The 26,836-nt window shown below is 41.8% G+C and overlaps 1 protein-coding gene across 2 annotated transcripts in view; it reads right to left on the reverse strand.

Moving 5' to 3' along the window:
• Positions 1-26,836, reverse strand: part of cbl (Cbl proto-oncogene) — a 226,718-nt gene that overhangs the window by 45,800 nt on the left and 154,082 nt on the right. For both annotated transcript variants that reach the window (XM_080214614.1, XM_080214613.1), the window contains exons 6-9: positions 22,178-22,315; positions 19,094-19,181; positions 14,927-15,058; positions 13,464-13,664 (exon numbers count right to left, since the gene is read on the reverse strand). In XM_080214614.1, coding sequence (XP_080070740.1) covers positions 13,464-13,664; positions 14,927-15,058; positions 19,094-19,181; positions 22,178-22,315 — 559 coding nt within the window. The remainder of the gene's footprint in view (positions 1-13,463; positions 13,665-14,926; positions 15,059-19,093; positions 19,182-22,177; positions 22,316-26,836) is intronic.

Raw genomic sequence — 26,836 nt, forward strand, 5'->3', positions numbered from 1 at the left:
ACAGAACAACTAAACCACAGTCAACAAGAGAGTAGGCAGAAATATTAGGAAATATTAAATATTAATAATTTGCTTCTTGTTTACCAGGAAGATAGAACAGGTAAACATCACAAAACTGAGGAGATAAATAATGGGACAAGTGCATTTAAAATGAAAAGGAGGGGGGTGGGGCGTATTGAATAAACTCAACAACTCAGGATAAAATCCGTGATCAGGTAGGATTGCATCCAAATATTTTAAAAGAACATTGGGAGAAGATAGTAGAGGTATCACTACACATATTTAATAATTTGTGAGAAAAAAATGCCATGCCAGAGGACAATCGGATAGCTAACGCAATTTCTATATATGAGAAGCAGAACAGAACATGTCTTAGGGAATTATAGAATAGTCACCTTAACACTGTTAGGAAGAATATCCTGTCTAAAGGATCAAATAGAAGAACATAAGAAATAGGAGGAGTAGGCCATCTAGCCCTACTAACATCTAAAACATCTAGAAACAAAAAAAAATTATGAGTAATAAACATTTATGTCAAAAGGAAAGCTCTTGCTTGACCAGCCTCAGTGAAGTTTGAGGAGCTAACAGAGAGCACAGACAATGGTAATGAAAAAGATCAATTTTCAAAAAAGGTGCCTCAATCCGGAACCAAAAGGGAAAATCTCAACAGGTCTGGCAGCATTTGTAAGGAGAGAAAAGAGCTGACATTGAGTCCAGATAACCCTTTATCAAAGCTTTGACAATGGATCATCTGGACTCGAAACGTCAGCTCTTTTCTCTCCTTACAGATTATACCAGACCTGCTGAGATTTGCCAGCATTTTCCTTTTTAGCTTCAGATTCCAGCGTCCGCAGTAATTTGCTTTTATGCCTCAATCTCTAAATTGGCAGATGACACCAGATTAGGGCGTTAGTCAATCATGAAGAGGACTGTGACAAATTACAGGAAGACCTAGCGAATGTTTCAAGGGTTCAACAGAGATAAATGTGAGGGAGTACAATTTGGTAGGAAGAATAGGGACATTAGTTATTACTTGCGTGGTTATTATTGGAGAGTGCAAGTCTCAGTGGAATAGCAGAACACAAGAGGTCTGAGTACAAATAAACATCACTCCAAGTTGCACTACAAATTAGATAGGTCATTAAATAAGAGCAAACAAAGGCTTTATTTCTTGAGGAACAGAACTGAAAGCAGAGAAATTACGTTAAACATGAATTGAAACTTGGTTAGATGACACTTATAATACTATATGCAATTCTGGTTGCTAGAGAAGATTTAGAAGGGTATAGGAAAGGTTCACCACGATGACATTTGAAATATGTGGGTATACATGTCAGAAAAGGAGGGCCAGGTTGGGTCTTTTTACCTTGAAATAAGGTGAGATGACCTCATGGAGGTCTTTAAAATCATAAAATGCTTTGATAGAGTGGAAAGGGAAAATGTTTCCATTTGTAGAGAAAAGCATAGAGGCATAAAAAAATCCAGTGGGGAATTTAGAAGAAACTTTCTTACCCAAAGAATGCAGAATTTGCTGCCACAAACAATAGTAGAAACAAATAGTTTAGATGCACTGAAGGGGAAGCGAGACAAGCATATGATGGAGAGAATAAGAGGGTCACAATAGTAGATGTAGAAAAGAAAAATAAATGATGGATGGAAGTTGGAATGAAGCATAAACACATGCATTGCCTGTTTGGCACAACTGCCTATATTTGTCCCATATATCCTATGTAAATTGTTGATCACATAAGAAGTAGACAATTCGACCCATCATTCAATAATCTGATGTGATAATCCTCAATTCCAGTTTCCTGTTTTATCCTTATAATCCTTGATTCCCTTTCTGATTAAAGAACAGTCTATCTGAGCCCTGAATATGGTTAATGACACAGCCTCTATAGCCCTCTGTGGTAAAGAATTCCACAGATTCACTACCTTCAAATAAGAAATTCATGATGCGGAGATATTTTGAGGGCCTTGGTGAGGCCACACCTGGAACAGTGTATGCTGTTTTGGTCTCATCTGAGGAAGGATGTTCTTGTTCTAGAGGGAGTGCAGAGAAGGTTTACCAGACTGATTCCTGGGAAGGGTAATTGAGTTAGTTAGGATTGTATTCACTGGAATTCAGAAGTATGAGGGGTGAATTTTAACAGGACAAGACAGGGTAGATGCAAGAAGGATGTTTCCAATGGTTAGGGTGTTCACAACTAGGGGGTCACAATCTGATGATATTAGGTAGACATTTAAAACAGATATGAGGAGAAATTTCTTCACCCAGAAAGTGGTCAGCCTATGGAATTCGCTACCACGGAAAGTAGTCGAGGCCAAAACATTGAATGCTTTCAAGAGACAGTTCTATATACCACTTGAGGCGAAGGGGATCAAAGGATATGGGGGAAGGTGAGATCAAGCTGGATGACTAGCCTTGATCATTATAAATGGCTGAACAAGCTCGAGTCAGTTGGCCTTTTTGCTGTTCCTATTTTCTACGTTTCTATGTTAGTCTTAAACGGGTGCCTCTTTGATCTGAGGTTATTCCCTCTGGTCCTAGATTTCCCATGGGGGAAAACACACTCTCAGCATCCATCCTGTCAAGCCCCTGAACATCCTATATGCCTCAATAAGGTCATCAACGCCAATGAGTACAGACTTGACCTACTCAACCTCTCATAATAAGTCCCTCCATACCCAGGATCAACCAAGTGAACCTTCTCTGAACTGCCTCCAGATGTAAAATCGCTGGCACCAACGCACTTCTCCCTGATGAGCTCAATACATTCTATGCCCTTTTTGAGCAAGAGTTCAGCAAGAGTTTGCCCTCCACCCTGGGAGTCTCAGATGAACCTGTATCCGCGGTCACCATTGCAAATGTCAGAGCAGTCTTCTCAAAGGTCAATCCATGGAAAGCAATTGGCCTGGAAGGGTACACACATGAGCACTCAGATCCTGCATGGTTCAGCTGGCAGGGGTATTCACAGACACGTTCAACCACTCTTTACAACAATCTGAGGTTCCTGTCTACTTTTAGATGACAACCATCAAGTCAGTACCAAAAAAAAACCAAGCAGCATGTCTTAATGACTATCGTCCAGTGGCTCTGACACTACAGAACCACTGGACCACTAGAGCTCACCCACCACCGCAACAGGTCCACAGCAGATGCTATCGTCCTGGCCCTGTACTCAGCCCTGGACCTCCCAGCTAACAAAGACACCCATGTCTGATTCCTATTTATCGACGACAGCTCAGCCTTCAATGTCATTATTCCAAGAAACTCATCTCCAAACTCCATGCCGTAGGGCTTGGCTTCTCCCTCTGTGACTGGATCCTGAACTTCCTAACCCACAATCAGTAAGGACAGGCGGCAACACCTCCTCCACAATCATCCTCAACATCGGTGCCCACAAGGCTGTGTCCTCAACTCCTTACCATACTCCCTATACACCTATGACTGTGTGGCCAAATTCCCCTCCAACTCAATTTTCAAGTTTGCTGATCCAAACAAGTTGAGAGAACCTCAAAACCTTTTAGGCAATTGCAGAGGCTAATACTCCTGCACTCCAAGTCCATTCTCAGTTCTACTTGCATAGAATAGGGCATTGCATAAGGCGGCACAGTGGTTAGCACTGCTGCTTCAGAGCTCCAGGGTCCTGGGTTCGATTCCCTGCTCAGGTCACTGTCTGTATGGAGTTTGCACGTTCTCCTCAGGTCTGCGTGGGTTTCCTCTGGGTACTCCAGTTTCCTCCCACAATTCAAAGATGTGCGGGTTAGGTGGATTGGCCATTGCTAAGAAGTTGTCCCTTAGTGTCCAGGGATGTGTAGGTTAGAGGGATTAGTGGGTATAATATGTAGGGATATGGGGTAGGGCCTGGGTGGGATTATGTTCGGTGCAGACTTGATGGGCCGAAGGGCCTCTTTCTGCACTGTAATGTTCTATGATTCTACGGTGAACAGTTGCACTGAAAATAAGATAATGAAGCATGGACCTCAACAGATCACACAAGGCCAGGTGGTTCAAGAAAATACCGAAGGGAAGACTGAAGGCGAAGATCCAAGGGAAAATACACCGGTCTGAAGCTAACTAAACAGTTCTTCCAACTTCAAAAAGACTCAAAACCTTTGGCTCAAATCCTGTGAAATAAGCAATTATTTCCATAAGCAATAAGAATTTCTACTAGAATAAGAACATAAGAACATAACATAAGAAACAGGAGCAGGAGTAGGCCAACTAGCCCTTCGAGCCTGCCCCGCCATTCAATAAGATCATGGCTGATCTGTCGTGGCTCAGTTCCACATTCCCGCCCTCTCCCCATAACCCTTAATCCCCTCTCTTATCAAAAACCCATCAACCCACGTCTTAAAAATATTTAGCGAGGTAGCCTCCACCACTTCAACGGGCAGAGAATTCCAGAGATTCACCACCCTTTGAGTGAAGAAGTTCCTCCTCAACTCCGTTCTAAACCGCCCCCCTTTATCTTGAGGCTGTGCCCCCTAGTCCTACTGTCCTTTCTGAGCGGGAAGAGTCTCTCCACCTCTATCCTATCCATCCCATTCATCATCTTGTACGTCTCAATGAGATCTCCCCTCATTCTTCTAAACTCTAACGAGTACAAGCCTAATTTATTCAGCCTCTCCTCATAGCTCAACCCCTTCAACTCCGGCATCAGCCTAGTAAACCTCCTCTGCACTCCCTCCAAGACCAAAATATCCTTGTGTAAGTACGGCGCCCAAAACTGCACACAGTACTCCAGCTGCGGCCTCACCAATGCCCCATACAGCCGCAGCAAGACCTCCCTACTTTTATATTCAATCCCCCTCGCGATGAAGGCCAGCATCCCATTCGCCTTCCTGACCACCTGCTGCACCTGCAAGCTGGGTTTTTGCAACTCATGCACAAGGACCCCGAGGTCCCTCTGCACCGTCGCCTGCTGCAGTTTTTCGCCACTTAAGTAATAATCCTTCCTACCTTTATTCCTACCAAAGTGGACCACCTCGCACTTGCCAACATTAAATTCCATTTGCCATTTCCTGGCCCATTCGCACAGCCTATCTAGATCCTTCTGTAGACTCTCCACACCCTCCGCACAATTTGCCTTTCCACCAATTTTGGTGTCATCAGCAAATTTCGACACCCTGCACTCCGTTCTCTCCTCCAGATCATCTATATAAATGGTAAATAGCTGAGGCCCCAGCACCGACCCCTGGGACACTCCACTAGTCACCATCTGCCAATCCGAATAGCACCCATTGACCTCCACACTCTGCCTCCTATTTGACAACCAGTCCTCTATCCACGCTAACACCCTACCCCCAACTCCATGCCCCCGACCTTCTGCAATAACCTCTTGTGAGGTACCTTGTCAAACGCCTTCTGAAAATCAAGAAAGACCACGTCCGCCGGCTCTCCTCTATCCACCGCCCTAGACACATCCTCATAGAACTCCAGTAAATTTGTCAGACACGACTTCCCTTTAACGAAACCGTGCTGCGTCTGCTCTATCAAGCAGTTCCCCTCAAGATACCTCGCTATTTCCTCCTTGATGACGGATTCTAACATTTTACCTACAACAGACGTTAAACTAACAGGCCTATAATTCCCCGCCTTTTGCCTGGCACCCTTCTTAAACAACAGCGTAACATTAGCCGTTTTCCAATCTTCCGGCACTTCCCCGGAATGCAGCGGCGTCTGGAAAATAACCACCAAAGCATCCACTATCACCTCCGCCATTTCTTTCAGGACCCTCGGATGCATTCCATCCGGTCCTGGGGACTTGTCCACAATCAGCCCCACCATCTACTTTGGGAAACAGGAGATTCAGTCTGCAACAAGACTCCCAGATCTCTGATTCTCTCTGAGGATTTTACTTCCAATCTGTTTCACTAGCTTTGCCTAGCAGATGTGAATTCACAGCTAATTCCTCATGAATTTAGAATTTCCATTCTAAGCAAAGACCGACTCTCAATTTCTGCTTAGTGACCTTAATTCAGGAATACACTAGTTTCTAATGCTTTCTATGCTTCAAGTGTCTACTGGCAGATACACCCTTTTCATAGTCTTCCCAGCTGACTTAATGTTTCTGCGAGAAAACATACAAATAACCCCAAAACTAAAAAAAAAACTGCCTCCTTGCAATGCAAATGTGTAGAAAACTCCCTTACAATGATTGTAACATTTGCCAGATATAAAATTGCATTCAGCAACTTTCCCACTCAATATCACAAGATTCCACAGGTGCAAGAAGGCAATTTAGAATTTCAAGGAATAGTGTAGAACAGTGAAAATCATCAACTGACTAAGTAAATACCCAATGAACTTGCCCAGTCTGACACCCATCTGAAGAATAAAGCAGCAAAAACATCTCCATGAGCACAATACTGACTCATGCAGGACATATGGAGCTACATAAACAATATATATTGGTGCCACAACAAGGGATAAAGTGTACAAACTATAATTTTGTCCTTGAAAAAGCATTAAACAGTTACATGGGTAAGTTACGAAAAGTGGGATATGGGCCAAAGGTGGGCAATTGGGATTAGCTTGTTGGTAAAAACTTGGCATGGACAAGTTGGGTCAAAGGGCCTATTTCCATGTTGTAAACCTCTATGAGTCTAACCAGTTAGTACAAGTCTTAAGTCCATAATAACTCAGAGCAAGAGTAGGCCATTTGGCCCCTCGAGCCTGCTCCACCATTCAATAAGATCATGGCTGATTTTTTCATGGACTAAGCTCCACATACCCGCCATAGTCCTTAATTCCTTTGCTGTTCAAAAATTTATCTATCTTTACCTTAAAAAACATTCAATGAGGTAGCCTCAACTGTTTCACTAGGCAGAGAATTCCAGAGATTCATAACTCTTTTGGGTGAAAAAGTTCCACCTCATCTCAGTCCTAAATCTGCTCCCTCTTATTTTGAGGCCATGCCCCCAAGTTCTGGTTTCACCTGCCAATGGAAACAATCTCCCTGCTTCTATCTTATCAATTCCTTTCATAATTTTATGTTTCTATAAGATCTCCCCTCATTCTTCTGAATTCCAATGAATATAGTCCCCAGTCTACTCAGTCTCTCCACATAAGCCAACCCTCACCTAGCGAATCTTCTCTGCACCCCCTCCAGTGCCAGCGTAGAACCGACAAGGTGGTCGTCTCTGGGCTACTGCCTGAACTGAGTGCAGACGGGCGTAGGGTTGACAGGATAAAGGAAGTGAATGGGTGGCTCAGGGATTGGTGTGGGAGGAATGGGTTCGAATTTATGGGGCATTGGCACCAGTATTGGGGTAGGTGGGACTTGTTCGGGCGGGATGGGGTTGGTCTGAATCGTGCTGGGACCAGAGTGTTGGCGAATCGAGTAAAGAGGACTGTAGACAGGGCTTTAAACTAATTAGGGGGGGGGGAGGGTGCGAGGGTAGGTGACGCTACGAGGTCTAAAGTTAAGGATAGGGTACAGGTAAGGGAAGAGGCCGAGGATGTCCCAATTGGTGGCGTTACGGCAAATAGGGTCCAGGTGAAGGCTGGGATGAAAGCGCTTTATCTGAATGCACGAAGCATTCGGAATAAAGTGGATGAGCTGGTGGCGCAGATCGACACAAATGGATACGATCTGGTGGCCATTACAGAGACGTGGCTGCAAGGTGACAGGGACTGGGAGATGAATGTACAGGGCTATCAAGTGTTTAGGAAGGATAGGCAGGAGGAAAGAGGGGGTGGCGTAGCTCTGCTGATTAAGGATAGTATCAAGGTGGTAGCAAGGGATGATATCGGAGCCAAAGAGCAGAACGTGGAATCGTTGTGGGTGGAGATTAGGAACAGCAAAGGGAGGAAGACGCTGGTGGGTGTCGTCTATAGGCCCCCGAATAATGATCTGGAGGTGGGGCGGGCTGTTAACACGCAAATAAGTGCGGCGTGCAGGAATGGGACGGCAGTAGTTATGGGAGATTTCAATCTGCATATTGATTGGTCGACCCATGTTGGACGAGGTGGGCTCGAGGAGGAGTTCTTGGAATGCTGCCGGGATAATTTCCTTGAACAGTGTGTGTTGGAGCCGACGAGGGAGCAAGCTATCTTGGATCTGGTGCTATGTAATGAGGCGGGTAGAATTAGGGACCTTGCGGTGAAGGATCCTCTTGGAGAGAGTGATCATTGTATGGTGGAGTTTCTGGTGCAGATGGAGGAGGAGAAAGTGGGTTCCCGGACACGCGTCCTTTGTTTGAATAGAGGGGAGTATGGTAGGATGAGAGAAGAATTGGCGAATGTGGACTGGGGGAATGTGTTGGAAGGTAGGTCTGCTGAGGAGCAGTGGAGGATCTTTAAGGAGATCTTTCTTGGTGCTCAGCAGAAATTTATTCCGATGGTTAAAAAGGACAGTAGGAAGAGAGGTAATAAGCCGTGGATAACGAAGGAGGTGAAGGAAAGTGTTAAATTAAAAGCGGAGGAATTTAGAGTAGCTAAGAGCAGTGGGCGAGAAGAGGATTGGGAAAGGTTTAAATGTCAACAAAGATTGACAAAGAAGTTGATAAAGGAGGGTAGGAGAAGCTATGAGGCTGGGCTAGCACTTAATATAAAAAAGGATAGCAAGAGTTTTTATAAATATATAAAAAGGAAGAGGCTGGCTAGGGTGAACGTTGGTCCTTTAGAGGATGAGAAAGGGGAGCTAGTGATAGGGGATGGGGATATGGCGAAGGTCTTGAATAACTTTTTTGTTTCTGTCTTCACGGAGGAGGACGTGAATAATTTGCCGGGTGTTAGCGATGGAAAGGTGGTAGGAATGGAGGGTCTTAATGACATTACTGTTACTAGAGAGGTGGTGCTCGACAGACTGGAGGGGCTGATTGTGGACAAGTCCCCAGGACCGGATGGAATGCATCCGAGGGTTCTGAAAGAAATGGCGGAGGTGATAGTGGATGCCTTGGTGGTTATTTTCCAGACGTCGCTGGATTCCGGGGAAGTGCCGGAAGATTGGAAAACGGCTAATGTTACGCCGTTGTTTAAGAAGGGTGCCAGGCAAAAGGCGGGGAATTATAGGCCGGTTAGTTTAACGTCTGTGGTAGGTAAAATGTTAGAATCCATCATTAAGCAGGAAATTGCGAGGCATCTTGAAGGGAATTGCTTGATAGGGCGGACGCAACACGGTTTCATTAAAGGGAAGTCGTGTCTGACAAATTTACTGGAGTTCTATGAGGATGTGTCTAGGGCAGTGGATAGAGGAGAGCCGGTGGATGTGGTCTTTCTGGATTTTCAGAAGGCGTTTGACAAGGTACCTCACAAGAGGTTATTGCAGAAGGTCAGGGGACATGGAGTTGGGGGTAGGGTGTTAGCGTGGATAGAGGATTGGTTGTCAAATAGGAGGCAGAGAGTGGGGGTCAATGGGTGCTATTCGGATTGGCGGATGGTGACTAGTGGGGTGCCCCAGGGGTCGGTGCTGGGGCCTCAGCTATTTACCATTTATATAGATGATCTGGAGGAGGGAACCGAGTGCAGGGTGTCGAAATTTGCTGATGACACCAAGATTGGGGGAACGGCAAATTGTGCGGAGGGTGTGGAGAGTCTGCAGAAGGATCTAGATAGGCTGGGCGAATGGGTCAGGAAATGGCAAATGGAATTTAATGTTGGCAAGTGTGAGGTGGTCCACTTTGGTAGGAAGAATGGTAGGAAGGACTATTACTTACGTGGCGAAAAACTGCAGCAGGCGACGGTGCAGAGGGACCTCGGGGTCCTTGTGCATGAATCGCAAAAACCCAGCTTGCAGGTGCAGCAGGTGGTCAGGAAGGCGAATGGGATGCTGGCCTTCATAGCGAGGGGGATTGAATATAAAAGTAGGGAGGTCTTGCTGCAGCTGTATAGGGCATTGGTGAGGCCGCAGCTGGAGTACTGTGTGCAGTTTTGGGCGCCGCACCTGCGCAAGGATATTTTGGCCCTGGAGGGAGTGCAGAGGAGGTTTACTAGGCTGATACCGGAGTTGAGGGGATTGAGCTATGAGGAGAGGCTGAATAAACTAGGCTTGTACTCGTTAGAGTTTAGAAGAATGAGGGGAGATCTCATTGAGAAGTATAAGATGATGAATGGGATGGATAGGATAGAGGTGGAGAGACTCTTCCCGCTCAAAAAAGACAGTAGGACTAGGGGGCACAGCCTCAAGATAAAGGGGAGGCGGTTTAGAACGGAGTTGAGGAGGAACTTCTTCACTCAAAGGGTGGTGAATCTCTGGAATTCTCTGCCCGTTGAAGTGGTGGAGGCTGCCTCACTAAATATTTTTAAGAAGCGGGTTGATGGGTTTTTGATAAGAGAAGGGATTAAGGGTTATGGGGAGAGGGCGGGAAAGTGGAACTGAGCCACAACAGATCAGCCATGATCTTATTGAATGGCGGGGCAGGCTCGAAGGGCTAGATGGCCTACTCCTGCTCCTATTTCTTATGTTCTTATGTTCTTATATCCCTTCTCAAATAAGGAGACCAAATCTGTACATAGTACTCCCGGTGTGGCCTCACTAGCACCTTATACAGCTGCAACATATCCTTCCTGTTTTTAAACTCCATCCCTCTAGCAATGAAGGACAAAATTCCATTTGCCTTCTTAATTACCTGCTGCACCTGCAAACAAATCTTTTGTGCTTCATGCACAAAAGCACCTGCACAGCAGCATGCTGCAATTTTTGAGAACAAAGAAAAAAACAGCACAGGAACAGCCCTTCAGCCCTCGAAACCTGCGCCGATCACAATGCCTACCTAAACTAAAACTGCATGCACTTACGGAGTCCGCATCCTTCCATTCCCATCCTATTCACACATTTGTCTAATTGACCCTTAAATGCCGCTATCGTACTTGCTCCCACTACCACCCCAGGCAGCACATTCCAGAAATTCACCACCCTCTGTGTAAAAAACTTACCTTGCATGTTTCGTCTAAACTGTTCCGCATGCACTTTAAAGCTATGTCCCCTAGTACTTGCCTTGCCATTTAAATAATAGTCTATTTTGCTGTTATTCCTACCAAAATAGATTACTTCACATTTACCAACATTGTACTCCATCTGACAGACCTTTGTCCACTCATTTAAACTATCTATATCCCTTTGTAAACTTTGTGTCCACTGCACACTTTGCTCTGCCACATATGTGTCATCTGCAAACTTTGACACACTACACTTGGTCCCCAACTCCAAATCATCTACGTAAATTGTAAACAATTGCTGTCTCAACACTAATCCGAGGCACACCACTAGTTAAATGATCGCCAACCAGAAAAACACACACTTATCCCCACTCTTTGCTTTCTGTTAGTTAACCAATGCTCTACCCGTGACACCGTGCACCTTTATCTCATGCAGCAGCCTTTGGTGCGGCACCTTGTCAAATACTTCTGGAAACCTAGATACGGCACATCTACCGGTTCCCCATTGTCCACTGCACTCGTAATGTGCTCAAAGAATCCCAGTAAATTAGTTAAACATGAACTACTCTTCATGAACTCATGCTCTGCCTTCCCAATGGGATAATTTCTATCCAGATGTCTCATTATTTCTTCTTTGATAGAATCCCTACAGTGTAGAAGGAGGCCATTCGGCCCATCGAGTCTGCACCAACAATCCCACCTGGGCCCTATCCCACATATTTATCCCGCTAATCCTTTTAACCTACGCATCCCAGGACACTAAGGGGCAATTTAGTATGGCCAATGCACCTAACCCGCACATTTTTGGACTGTGGGAAGAAACCAGAGCACCCAGAGGAAACCCATGCAGACACAGGGAGAACGTGCAAACTCCACACAGACTGTCACCTAAACCAGGAATCAAACCTAGGTCCCTGGAGCTGTGAGGCAGCAGTGCTAACCACTGTGCCACCTTGATGATAGATTAAAGCATTTTTCCCACTATACAAGTTAACCGCTCTTTGTCTATCTCCCTTTTTTTAAACAGTGGTGTCACATTTGCTGTTTTCCAATTTGCAGGAACCAGCCCAGAGTCCAGCAAATTTTGGTAAATTACCACTAGTATATTTGCTATTTCCCCTGCCATTTCTTAGTACCCTGGGGTGCATTCCATTAGGGCCAGGAGACTTGTCTACCTTTAGCTCCATTACTTTGCCCAGCCCTACTACTTTAGTGATAATGATCATTTTTAGGTCTTCATCTGTCTTCTTGTCACCAATTTTTGGCATGTTGTTTTGGTCTTCCACTGTGAAGACCAACACAAAATTCCTGTTCAATGCCTCAGCCCTTTCCTCATTTCCCGTTATTAAATCCCTTCTCATCTTTTAAAGAACCAATGTTTACTTTAGGCACTCTTTTTCGCTTTATATATTTGTAGAAACTTTTGCTATTTGTGGCACCACTTCAATTCGATAAAACCGTAACGCTGATAACAAATCCCATGTACTTATTAAGTCAACTAGATAATAATGTTCCTATTATCTCAGGTTACCACAGGTCACAGTTGCTAAGGAACTATATATAATTGCCGCTGAGCTCTGCAAGAGTTCTTCCTCATTTCTCAATTGCTGCAATAACTACAGCCAAACAGGACACTTAAGATTACTGATGCAGCATCATTTAGAGTACCAACTTCAGAAACAGCTTGATCCAGGCAACATTGTGCAAATGCTGGTTTTCTAATCAAACTGCAAGATTGGTGAGGGAAATGAGGAACAGACCCCTTCAACGTTTCCGTACATTTTTCTTTCTATTATTATTCATTTGTTTGAGAAACAATTACTTGATTCATATAGCTTCCAATTTTTGTCACTGGGTGGCACTGTTGCTAACTGAGACTGAAGTACATTGAGATTTTCTTGCAACGTTCCTGGCACAATTCAGGAGCACGCAAGATGCATCTCAAACTGAGATTTGTCAGCTATCAATTTTTCCAACTTCATTGCTCATTTCAAAGCAGAAATTGCTCCTTACATTGTTACAAAATTAGATCTTGTCATTTGTTGTGGGTTAGTATACTGCAGGATGCCAGGTCAAAATTACATTTCAATCTAGAAGCTCAATATAACATTTCTATCTAACGGAAAATTAGTACCAGTATCTGGACCATATCCTTTCTGAAGTTGGGACTAGTAATTTAAGTGCACAGTAGTCCTCAGTCAATAATCTTCAATCTGCTGTTAGTTCAGCATTCCAACTTACAATCATGTCCCAAAAATCAAAACCAGATCTTTCAAAGGAAAGTTTTCTGTTCATCTCAATTAGAAAAAAGCTTAAAATCCAGGAATAATAAAATTTTCACTGTTTAATATTAAAATATGAATGGTACAAGTAAAAATCTCCTATAATTCCTTCAAGCATTGTTCTTTGAAATTTGATTCCATTTATTTTAATGATCAAAATATTATATTGATGTAAGCTAAAAGTTGAGCCAATACACCCAACCATTGCAGATGCTGCTCACAAGCAGCAGTGAACCCTGGCAAGTTCCATTCACTGCATTTTGAAAAATATGCACACAAATGTCTATAGTTACCTTGGTACTTGATAGCTTGTTCATCATAAACAATTCATCAGCACGGTCATCATCTTCATCCTCATAATTTGGGGATAACATTGCCTCCATTCCTAACCGAGCTTGGCCAGGTCCATCTTTGGGGTCAAATGGGTCCACAACAATTGGTTCAGTGCCTTTTATTTCACAGCGGCAAAATGGGCAGCCTTGCCCTTCGGATTCCTAGGTGGAGCACATGGAATTTAGTCAGTTGAATTTCCTAAAATTAATTCCCTTTGCAAAGAGTCTGAGGTCATGTCTAAATGGGTTTCACTGCAAAACTAATTATCATTGCAGTAGAATTCTAGTACATTTCCATCGCAGTGGTGCCACAAATCATAGAAATCGTTTTAATATTCTGCAATGCTCTCAGTTCATGACATTCTCCCATGAGTGACAAGACTTAGAACCACTCAAACTTCACCTACAACGTATATTCTGTCCAATGCAACCCACGTTTGGAAAAAATGTCTAATTTCTGTATAGCATGAAAAGTTACATTAAAATCCTATTGACAATACCAAATGGAATTCTATAATTGGGGTTTTGGTAACAGCTCTTCACATGTCAAATTCTTAATTTCAACCATTTTGCGTGCATAAACATGCACAATTAACTGCACAGAACATGTACCTGTACAGAACTACAAACGGTATCACAAACTTTTATCACTTCAGAAATAGAAATGAAGTTTACTTATTCCCACAGACCTCAAAGCATGAGGATTGCACCCCTGCCGTTTTAATGAGGCTGGACATTCTAAATGTAATTCATTATCTCCAGCTCCGAGATTTAGTCAATTGTTTGTTAGACTAGACTTGTGGGCAAAACAAATCTAAGTATTCTTGTTAAAGGCGACTAAACTGTAATGGTATAGAAAATGTTGAAATCTACAATTTTTATCGATCAGTCTGAGTGAAACTGGCTATGTTTCTATGCCTAGTTACTTCCTCCTCTTCTTGTTACTAGCGGACCAGAGGTACAGACCCAGGTCAGTAAGGCACACAAAGCAACATGGCTTCCATGTCATAATTCATAACAAAATAATGAAATAGCTTCACTTAGCAGTTTAGTAATTACTGGCTATCCTGATAAATGGTTTACAAAACAGTTCACAATTTTTAAAAAACTGACTAGTTTCTTACATTACCTTTTTATACCAGTGGAAAAATATATTTAAGTGCTACAAAAATGCATCTTTTAACTGAAATACAACTTTTAATAATCCTTTATGAAGTGGTTTTCTCATTGTTCTCCTGACAACAGTACCAAGTAAGCACAGACAGATTATGGCTGAGGTTTAGAGTATCCTTTCTATCTGTATTCAGTAATATTATAACCTGCCGACACACAGCAGGAGTAAAGTGGAAGTGGCACATCTTCAATGAGAAACTGCATAAATATGTAGCTCATGCTACTAACCAGTGCAACTTATTCTTTCCTACCTGCCAGGCTGTAAGACAGGAAGTGCACATTAGGTGACCACAGGGCTCTATTTTTACATCCTTGTCATTTTCCGCACAAATCTTGCAGAGCTGGAAGGTGGAGCCCATCTCACAATACAGTTCATATTGTTCCTTGCAGGGCAGAAAACAAGAAATGAGTATTATACCTTTATGCTGATAAAATTCAATAATACAACAGTTCAATTATTCACTTTTCCTTTTTCTCCCCTCAAAATATTACCACTTGCTTTTAATGCAGTTCCACAGCTGGTAACTGCTCGTTGCTTATGGGATTGGATCTTGCTCAGGGACCAATTTCAAAAGTTCAGTGAACAGTGTTGAGTTTAGACAGGAGAACTACGGTTCATTTTTCCTAGCCCAAAACAAGGCGGCTAACAGTCTTGGAGACCACAGAATTTGGATTTGAATAGTTCAGGTATATGCTCTTTCTGCAAACTAGTTTCATATTGCTATCACATCACTAGCACAATAGCACAGCGATTAGCACTGCTGCCTCTCAGCTCCAGGGAGCCTGGTTCAATTCCGGCCTCAGCTGTCTGTGTGGCCGTCTGCAAGGATTTCCTCTGGATGTTTTGGTTTCCTCCCACAGTCCAAAGATGTGCAGGTTAGGTGGATTTCACACGCTAAATTGCACCTTAGTGTCCCAAAATGTGTACGTTAGATAGATTGGCCATGTTAAATGTGTGGGGTTACTGAGATAGGGTGCGGGAGACAGCCTGGATAAGATATTCTGTCACAAAGTCAGTGAGACTCAATGTGCCAAAAGGTCTCTTCTGCATTGTAGGGATTCTATTTTCATCAATTACCTTTTCAATAGTATGATGTATCAAGAATATTTGAATAAAATTTTTCATTTCCCCTTTTATTGGGATAGAAATGTTAAAGAAAAGCACTATAAAATTTGTACAGGTACAAATTAGGAGAGCACAGATTAGAGCTGCATTACATCTTTTGTTGAAAATGTGGACGCTCTTAGTATCTCAAAAGTGGGTTCTGGACTCTCACTTCCAGAATAATAGGTTGGTTAGGATTATGTTCTCATCCAAACCACACTCGTTACAATCGCTACATAAACTAGAACTGTAATCTATATTTTAAATATTGAGTAATAGATATGTGGGAGTAATTGCAAATAATTAAAATACTGTAACCTAATTGAGGGAGTCACTTAAATTTATTGGATCTAAAGAACAGGCACCAATTTGCACTCACCAGTTTTAAATCATTTAACGTAATGCAGAGGCAAATTACAATTCACTATTTCAGAGAGAGTAGATGCAAGTAGTGGTGTCCCACAAGGTTCAGTTCTGGGGTCATTTCCATTCAATAAAGATTTGGGTGATTCAGATTATATAAAATAGAAGGCATATTTAATGATTTTGGAGACAAAAGAAAGCTTCAAAGGATATTGGTAAGATTTGTGAATGGACCAAAAAATAGACAAAATTTGTCAAAAAGTGTGTGTTTAAAAGAAAAACCAGCATTTATACTCCGAACAAAGTAGGCCAGGTGCTATGAAAGGGCAAAGGGCTTTGGGATTACAGGTCCATTTGTACAAAGCAAATTTTAAAAATTCTAATGGAATTCTAGCTTTTATCACATCACAAATACTATTTAAATCTGAAGCAATGAATGGTGAGCCTATATAATATTTAAATAAAGACATTAGTTGCAGTCCTACATCTGGTGTTGCATTCCACAATTTACAGAGTATATTGAGACTTAATGGATAGTACAAAGCAGATTCATTATGATGTTATTATCATGAAATACAAAGACTTGCTTTTATTTTGAAGAGAAAATGTAGATGATACGCAGATATAACAGCATAATTTAAAATTATAAAAGATGAGGAACAAAGTCAATAATATGAGGGAGATAGCGATGTATTAGTAATGTAATCCAGTCTAAACCAGTAATCCAGAGCCCCAGGCTAATGCTTTTGAGATATGGGTTCCAACACACCATAGTAACTGATGGAATTTAAATCCAATTAACAAAATCTGGAATTGAAAGCTCACCTCAGTTCATGGTGACCCTTAAACTTTCACTGTTGTAAAATCCCACCTATACTAATGTTCTTAAGGGAAGGAAGTCTGCCATCCTTACCTGGTCTGGCCAACATGCAACTCCAGACCAGCAATGTAGTTGACACTTAACTGTCCTCTGAAATGGCTGAACAAGCCACTCCATTCAAGGGCAACTAGGGCTGGACAACAAATACTGGCCTTGTCACCAACATCCACATACCCTGACAGAATAAATTTTTAAAAAAGCAACAAAAAAAATTTCCTGTCATTGAGAGACTAGAATGAGGGGCCATAGATACAACATTACCTAGTTTGGAAGAAATTTTATACAGATAAATTGTGGAATTCATATTAAGTGACTGAGGTAGAAATTATATTAACACTTAAACAGGTGGCTGGAAAATAGAAATAGGATGAGAAATTACGATCAGAATGATTTGCATGGACTCTTGAGTGCATATGGTTTTATTTTAGGCAGGCATCATGGTCAGCGTAGGCTTGGAGGCCCAAAGGCCCAGTTCCTGTGCTGTACTGTTCTTTGTATGGAACTCCCTTCCCAACAGTACTGTGGGATGGATTGCTGGGGTTTCAAAAGGCAGTTTACCAACACCTTCACAATAGCAAACAGGGATAGGCAACAAATGACTAATTGTCAGCGATGCCTTCATTTCATGAAAGGATAAAATAAACAAAATGAATGTAAGTAGATTTGTGATATCCTGTGCTCTTTACGTTTTCCCTTTTGTAATGTTTGCAGGGTTGATTTGAAGATATAACACTGACTTTATCTACTATTGGGAAAATAATGTTTTAATTAAATGCATAATTAATTTCAGGTAGCTGGAGACACCTAATGAATGATACAGTGCCATAAATCTTGTGCACTCAGTACAACCATAATTTTAGTACTTGGGTTTCAACAAACTGCTGGTATCAGGATTTGGATTTGACTGGATCTCTAACCTCTGCAAAAATAACATTCGATTTCAAATTTACTTTCTATTCGCTCTGCCTTCTCTCATAGAAGCATATAAAATCCTGATGGGACTGCACAGGCTAGATGCAGGAAGAAAGTTCCCAATGTTGGGGAAGTCCAGAACTAGGGGTCACAGTTTAAGAATAAGGGGTAAGCCATTCAGGACTGAGGTGAGGAAGAACTTCTTCTCTCAGAGGTGTGAGCCTCTGGAATTCTGTACCTCAGAAAGCTGTTGGGGCCAGATCATTAGATATGTTCAAGAGGGAGCTGCACATGGCCCTTGCAGCTAAAGGGATCAAGGGATATGGAGAGAAAGCAGGATTGGGATATTGGAAGTGCATGATCAGCCATGATCATTTTGAATGATGGTACTGGCTTGATGGGCCGAATGGCCTATTCCTGCACCTATTCTCTATGTTTCTGTTTCCCTTCTCATCTCCTCTTAACCACAGTTCCTGTTCTTCAAAAATTCCATGGAGAGAAGGTTAGGCCTTAAGTTTGCACATGGAAGTCATTCCGCAAAATAAAATGTTTGAATATTTGATGTTTATCAAGTTCGCGTGGTTGAATGAGTCTAGTGTTTTTGTCAGTTTCCAGCCCATCTTACAACTAAAGCAAATAAAACCAAGAAAGTCTTTCAGATTTTCAACAAGTCATAACTTTTGAAGCAAATGGGTTTGAAGCAGTAAATGAGCACATGATTGACAATATTATGAAAGATTATATTCTTAAGCATCAACATGAGAAACATAAGCAACACGTCCTCTAAACAACTACCCAGTTAGTCAATCTGGCAGATAGAAATGTGGTCACATGTTCAGGATGCTGAACAATGCTTTGTGGAATGAAATGATAGCCAACTAGAAAGGGGGAAGCATGGATGGTCAAGAATAGCATCATAAAACAAAATAGGGGACATCTGGAAAATATCACCTGGAATCAGGTGTAGCAATCAGCCAAGACAAGTGAAAATAGACAGAATTTGTGGTAACTATGTACTTGGTGTACAGAACCTACTGACAACTCAACAAGATTATAGATGAACTAAAAATAACAATGATGTGGCAAGAATCAATGGCTTTTTGTTGAAAGCAGCATTAAGTTCCCCAGAGAGCAGAAGCAGCTAAGTCAGAACTCTACCTGTGTCACTTTAATATGGTCATGTGGTGTTGGCTCACACAAACCAGTCAGATCTGGATTCTGACTGCGTCCATCAGGAAACAGGTAACTAGGAAAAAGTAAAACCAAGGAGATCATATATTTTCCCGAATATCGCACATACAATATCATTTCACATGACAACAGTTGTGTTAGACACTTTGAATCTTGGAAAATCTTTGAACAATTTCTTCTACCTTTCTTTAGTGAAATGTCAAACTGGAAAATAGGATGAGCAGAATTGGTGTTGAACATTCTTTCATGTCTTAAATGTTTACTTTAGCCACCAAAAACTATTATGGAGGACGCAACTATAGATCAGATCATGTTTTACTCTCATTACACAAAGTAAAGGCGAGGCTTATTTAGGATCATGGTACCTCATTTCAAATAAGATAGTGTTTGTGCATTAGAAAGAGTTGAAAGGAGAATCACAAGGACGATTCCAGGCTTCAGTAAAATAATTTATTAATTTTACCCTTTTGTGCCACTGCCAAAACCAGCCAGTTGCCCATTCCTAATTGCCCTTGAATGAGTGGCTTGCTCAGCTACTTCAGAGGGCAGTTAAAAGTCAATGATACTGCTGTGAATCTGGAGTCACATAAGCCAGATCAAGTAAAGATGGCAGGTTTCCTTAGATGGATTTTTATAACTGTCGATAGTTTCATGATCCATATTACTGAGATGAGCTTTATATTATAGATTTATTAATTGAACTTAATTTTCACCAGCTTTCATATTTGAACCTAGGTCCCCAGGCCATTAGCCTGAGCCTCTAGAATACTAATTTGTTGACGTGGTGATGATTGTCCCTTTAAGGGCAACGTAGCAGAATCCGAGTTAATAATCATAAGTGACATTACCACTACACCACAGCACAAGCAATAATATCGTTTCTCTTAAAAAGAGGTGACTGAAGGGTAACACTGTGTCTAGATGTGATGGTAGTAACAATTATAGAATTCACAAGGATTTAATGAGATTAAAAGTTAGAAAAAATACTATCCCTCTCCACAGGGGTTTGAATGTGATACAGGGAATGGAATTAACGTGGGGTCAATTGCATTCTTAAAAAACAAACTGGATTAACAATTATGAGATTGGATGATAGTTCATGGTAACACTATTAGCAAATATTCCCATGAGTTAATTGGAGGAGGAAGTATTTTTCTTAAACTGGGGCTCAACAGATGGTGTGGACGAAAAGTCAGTAATCAAATAAAACAGACATTGACTTGAGATGGAGCAAGGCCGATGGGTCAAATAGCCTTTTATTACTTTAGGTTTTGTCACATATACACAGGAACAGGATCAGACTTGTCCAGTCCCCAGTTCAAAAGCTTACTAGCAGTCATTGACAGAGTTACAAGTGAATACTAGTGTCTCAGACATAATGGTGATCTTTCAAGCCTAAAATTAGGTTTAAATTCATTATTGGAATAAATGGTCATGAGTTCAAATAATGGGAGCAGCATGACAGGGAGTTTAAACCATAGAAGATTACGTGGAGCTACAGAAGGAAAACACTCCAACCCTGCAACAACACTAAATTATGAATGCTTTCTGTGTTTTAATCCTTTAAGAGGTAATTGCAACAACAGATTGCTAGATTTTGGACTTATTTTTTTCAACAGCCACATCATTTACTGCAATTTCAGATTGGAAAGTAGTTAAATCTCACAGGCCATAGTTCAAAACATCTTTCATGGTGGGATCTGTGATCCAATGATGTCCATTATAGGATACCCAGTATCTGCAAGTCTCGGTTTCTATCCAGTTGGGGTCAGACAAACCATTTCCCAAAAGGAATATATGAAGAATTCAATGTTACGCAATTTTGTATTTGTTAACTGATTAGTAGATTCTGTTTGTTGCTGTATACTGAAATATTTTTTGTAATAGCTTGGTTTTCCATCAAGTTGGTCACTACCTTTCAAAGGAGAGAGAGGAGGAGGAGGTAGTGCCCTAAATTATATCAGTATTTATCTGGGATTCTCCACATGGCAATGTTTTAAAACCACTATTTTGAGAACTGAAGAAACTGTACAACACCTCAGTTTGCAGATAATTGGCAATTCAATTACATGGTACAGGGAAACATCCATTCAATGTTGGGCTGAACTGACTGTTCCAATAAAAACATAATAGGCTGTGCTTCTCCCTTTCACTTCAGGAATCTAGATGGTTTTTGCCAATAATTGATGTTAACAATTGCTCACTTATCATGTTTGCCTTAAGCAGTGCCCTTTGAATACTAGCTCAACATCACAGGCTTCATTGTGGCCAAAATTAATCCAGCATTTCCCCTCTTGCAGGAGGAAAAGTAAACCAAGAATATCCAGATCTTGGAACGTAAAATCTAAAAAAACATTAGTGTTCATCACTGGTACTTCCAAACGTCCAATCTTTCAACTTTTGGGCAGCACAGTGGCACAATGGTTAGCACTACTGCTTCACAGTGCCAGGGACCCGGGTTCAATTCCAGTTTGGTCACTGTCAGTGTGGAGTTTGCACGTTCTCCCTGTGTCTCCAGGTGCTCCAGTTTCCTCCCACAGTCCAAAGATGTGTGGATTAGATGAATTGGCCATGCTAAATTGCCCCTTAGTGTCAGGGAGATTAGCAGGGGCTACAGGGATAGGGCCTGGGTGGGATTGTGGTCGGTGCAGACTCGATGGGCCAAATGATCTCCTTCTGCACTGTAGGGATTCTGTGATTCTCTAGTCTAAGGAAACGCTAATGAAACTTCAATTCTTGTGCAAACCACAAGAATGATAAATGCATTATCCTTCAAACTCTTTCTAGTAATTAATTGCAATATTTAAATCACATCATTTATTAACACCTGTACAGTTAAAATCAGCCATATTCTATTACTCTTCAATATCATAAGAATGAGTATTAGTTGAATGCAAAAGTCATAATTTATATCTAAATTGAGATATTTGAAGTGATTTAACATTTTAAAGCTTATTGATAAACACAATCTAAAGTGAAACTAACACGTTGTTTAGATTAGGTAATTATTTTTGTTAACGTTACAGCACCAAGAAAAATTTGTGAACCTACAATCCTTCACGGAATCCATCGATGAGAGCCTGGAAGAGGGGCTTGTTGTGAGGGATTGTTTGGAGAATGTTGCCATCTGCAGTGACATAGCCAATTGCCCACTGACCAAGTCTGGTGCAGCTCAATCGGAATATGTAGCTGAAAGAAAAATGCAGAGAGGAACTTACATGAGATGAATCTGAGCACAAATACCAAAACAAATGGTATGATAGATGAGATTTGGAAGTTCAATCTTTAAAATACATTCATGGGATATGAACATCTTTGACATAGTCAGCATTTGCTGTCCATCTTAACGTGCCTTGGAGGGGAACTTGCAGATGATAGTGCTCCCATGGATCTGCTGGATTTGGCTCAAGTCAGGCTTGTCCAACCAATGGTCCACAGGCCACACTGCCGCGAGGCGATGTGTTGAAAATGCTGGCAAGACACGTTAGTGCGTTTGAAGATTCTCCACCAACTACAGTCTGTTTTCTCTATGTTTGTTGTTGATCGGCTTGATGGTGAACTTATCAATAAACATAGGAGAGAAACATGCTGTGATTGGAGAAGTAGCAAACGCAGGCAACAGCAAGTACGTGAAGATAGATAGCTGGAGTGTGGGACTTCCTTTCACCACTCTTCTCTATGGCTCCAGCTACTTTTCCTCACTCCTGGTGCTCTAGCTTGTCTCCAGCCACATTACTCTGGTTCTTCCAGTATTATGGCGCCACAAGGCAATGTATCATGTACCAATAGACTTTTGATCATTTTTATAGCAGCAAAGTGCTTTAGAGTAAGAATAGAATCAGGCTCATTTAGAATATTTATAGATCAGTACAGACGACTGCAGTGCATTAAATGAAACGCACCAAAAACGAACTTGTATCGATTTGGGACTGTAAATTCTGCAATCGTGGCCTGTGGGGACTTGAGCGTCATTAACACATTCCATCAACATTTTGAAACATCTTTTGATAAAATGACATGGTAAAAACAAACATTATGACTCTGCAAAACGTGTGAAGCATTTACTATAACAACTCCACACATTTCCACTGCAAATCACTGCAATAACATCTCAAAAGTGCAACATCAACACTGTCATTCCATGACCAGAACAGCACTACCTGGTACTTCCTTTTGTGAATGAAACAGAAATCAACATTAAAGCTATGATTTTCCATGAACTCAAAGCTGCTATTTCATTCAAAAGTAGTAGTTGGGCTGTTCTGGCATGGTGTTGACTTTACTTCAATAACTAGCTTCACAATGAAGATTTGTAGCAAACAAGATCAAGTCATATTGTCCTGTTTATTAACTAACCAACTCAATTTGTAGTTAGTGCACAATTCTGATCCTCAAGAGTGTCCTACAAAAATGCCACCAACACGTCTCCTGTTCCACCAGAGGCCCAAACATTCTAGACCACTGCTACACAACTATCAAACATGCCTAATGCTCTATCACCCACCCACACTTTGGTAAGTCAGATCACAAGGCTGTGCTCCTGCTCTCGGCTTACAAGCAAAAACAAACAGTAGAAGTGAAGAAAGTCGTGTAGTGTTGGTGTAGGGAATTGGATGATCTGCTACAGGACTGCTCTGAGTCAGCTGACTGGTCAATATTTAAAAAACTCAGCAACCAACCTGAACAAGTATGCCACTACAGTAACTGACTTCATTAGTTAAATGTGTAGAAGACCATGTGCCAAGGAAGCAAATCCGTGTGTTTCCCAACCGGAAACCATGGACGAACAGGGATATCCACTGCTTGCTGAAGTCCAGGTCTGAGGCATTCAAGTTAAGTGACCCTGACCTATACATGGAAACCAGATATGATCTATGGAGATCCATTAAAGATGCCAAAAGACAGTACCGGACCAAGCTGGAGTCCCAGGCTAGCCACACAAGCTACCACCAATTACGGCAAGGTTTACAAGACATTACAAGCTACAAGATGAAGGCACGTAAAATTGCCAGCGCAACGCACCTCTCCCCAGTGAGCTCAACACATTCTATGCTCTTTTTGATCAAGAAGTCAGCAAGATATGCCCTATACATCTCTGTGTATATTACCCTCAAAATCGATTTTCAAGTTTGCTGATGACACCACCATAGTGGGTCAGATCTCAAACAACGATGAGACAAAGTACAGGAAAGAGAGAGAGATCTGGTGAGCTGGTGCGATGACAATAATCTCTCCCTCAATTCAACAAAATAAATGAGATAGTAGTCAACTTCAGGAAGCATAGTGGAGGACATGCTACTGTCTACATCAATGGGAACGAAGCGCAAATGGTCAAGATCTTCAAGTTTCTTGGTGTCCGGATCACCAACAACCTGTCCTGGTCCCCCCCAAGCCGATACTCCAGTTAAGATAGCCCACCAATGCCTCTATTTTCTCAGGAGGCAAAGGAAATTTGACATGTCTGCTATGACTCTCACCAACTTTTACAGAAACACTACAGAAAGCATTCTTTCTCGTTGTATCACAGTTTGAAATGGTTCCTGCTCTACCCAAGACTGCAAGAAACTACAAAGGGTCGTAATTGAAGCTCAGTCCATTATGCAAACCAACCTCTCATCCATCTGTCTACATTTCCTGCTGCCTCAGAAAAGCAGCCAGCATAATCAAGGGCCCCACGCACCTCAGACACACTCTCTTCCACCTTTTCTTGTTGGGAAAAAGATACAAAAGTCTGAGGACACATCCCAACCAACTCAAGAACAGTTTCTTTCCTGCTGGCATCAGATGTTTGAATGGACCGACCTCGCATCACATTGATCTTTTTCTACATCCTAACACTACATTCTACACTTTCTCCTTTCTTTCTCTATGTACAATACGCTTTGTAGAGCACACATGAAACAATACTTTTCACCCTATACTAATGCATGTGACAATAATAAAACTCAAATCAAAGGCCCTTTAGTTTGGTTTATATGGATTGCCAAGTATTAGCTTTCCATTGTGCAGTTAGTTTAATTATTGATGCTGGCATTGAATATATCCACCATAACCAGATTGGCATATGCAAATAATAGAACCATCATTAAACTTAATTCCATTAATTAATTTTAATTCCAATTCCATTCCATGAATGCCATTGGATTCCTGGCACTCATTGTTGTTAAAACAGCATGAGTCTTTTAAATCAAAATGGTCAAACTTGCTTCACACGATTCATTGTTCAAGTAATCCATTCATTAGATGAGGCACATTGGCTTCAGAGGAGCCACAGTTTACTTTTTAAGACTTTAACTTTGCAAATATCGATTGGAAAAGCTATAGTTCAAGCACGTGAGAGGGGTCAGTTTTTGTCCAATGTGTGCAGGAAGGTTTCGTGACACAGTATGTAGATAGGCCAACAAGAGATGAGGCTACATTGGATTTGGTACTGGGTAATGAACCAGACCAGGTTAGACTTGAAGGTAGGTGAGCACTTTGGTGATAGTGACCACAATTCGGTCACGTTTACCTTAGTGATGGAAAGGGATAGGCATATACCGAAGGGCAGAAGTTATAGCTGGGGGAAAGGTAATTATGAGGCTATTAGGCGAGATTTAGGATACATAGGGTGGAGTAGGAAATTGCAGGGGCTGGGAACATCTGAAATGTGGAGCTTATTCAAGGAGCAGCTACTGCGAGTCCTTGATAAATATGTACCTGTTAGGCATGGAGGAAGTGGTCGAGTGAGGGAACCGTGGTGTACTAAGGAAGTTGAATCTCTGGTGAAGAGGAAGAAGAAGGCTTATGTGAAGATGAGACATGAAGGCTCAGTTAGGGCACTGGAGAGTTATGAAATAGCCAGGAAGGAGTTAAAGAGAGAGTTAAGAAGAGCTAGAAGAGGACATGAGATGACTTTGGCGGATAGGATCAAGGAAAATCCTAAAGCTTTCTACAGGTATGTTAAGAATAAAAGATTAGTTAGGGCAAGATTAGGGCCAGTCAGCGACAGCAGTGGGAAGTTGTGCGTGGAGCCTGAAGAGATAGGAGAGGCACTGAATGAGTATTTTTCGACAGTATTCACACAGGAAAAAGTCAGTGTAGTCGAGGAGAATACTGTGATACCAGGTAGTAGACTAGATGGGATTGAGATACATAAGGAGGAGGTGTTGGCAATTCTTGAGAGCGTGAAAATAGATAAGTCCCCTGGGCTGGATGGGATTTACCCTAGGATTCTCTGGGAGGCTAGGGAAGAGATTGCAGAGCCTTTGGCTTTGATCTTCATGTCGTCATTGGCTTCAGGTATAGTGCCGGAAGACTGGAGGATAGCAAATCTTGTCCCCTTGTTCAAGTAAGGGAGTAGAGACCATCCTGGGAATTATAGACCAGTGAGCCTTACTTCTGTTGTGGGCAAAGTTTTGGAAAGAATTATAAGGGATAGGATTTATAATCTTCTAGAGGGAAATAAATTGATTAGGGATAGTCAACACGGTTTTGTGAAGGGTAGGTCGTGCCTCACAAACCTTATCGAGTTTTTTGAAAAGGTGACCAAAGAGGTGGATAAGGGTAAGGCAGTTGACATGGTGTATATGGATTTTAGTAAAGCGTTTGATAAGGTTCCCCATGGTAGGCTATTGCAAAAAAGGCAGATGCATGGGATTGAGGGTGATTTAGCAGCTTGGATCAGGAATTGGCTAGCTGATAGAAGACAGAGGGTGGTAGTTGATGGGA

This window comes from Carcharhinus amblyrhynchos, chromosome 29 (assembly GCF_965287045.1).
Source record: "Carcharhinus amblyrhynchos chromosome 29, sCarAmb.v2.hapA, whole genome shotgun sequence".
Classification (NCBI taxonomy): Eukaryota; Metazoa; Chordata; class Chondrichthyes; order Carcharhiniformes; family Carcharhinidae; genus Carcharhinus; species Carcharhinus amblyrhynchos.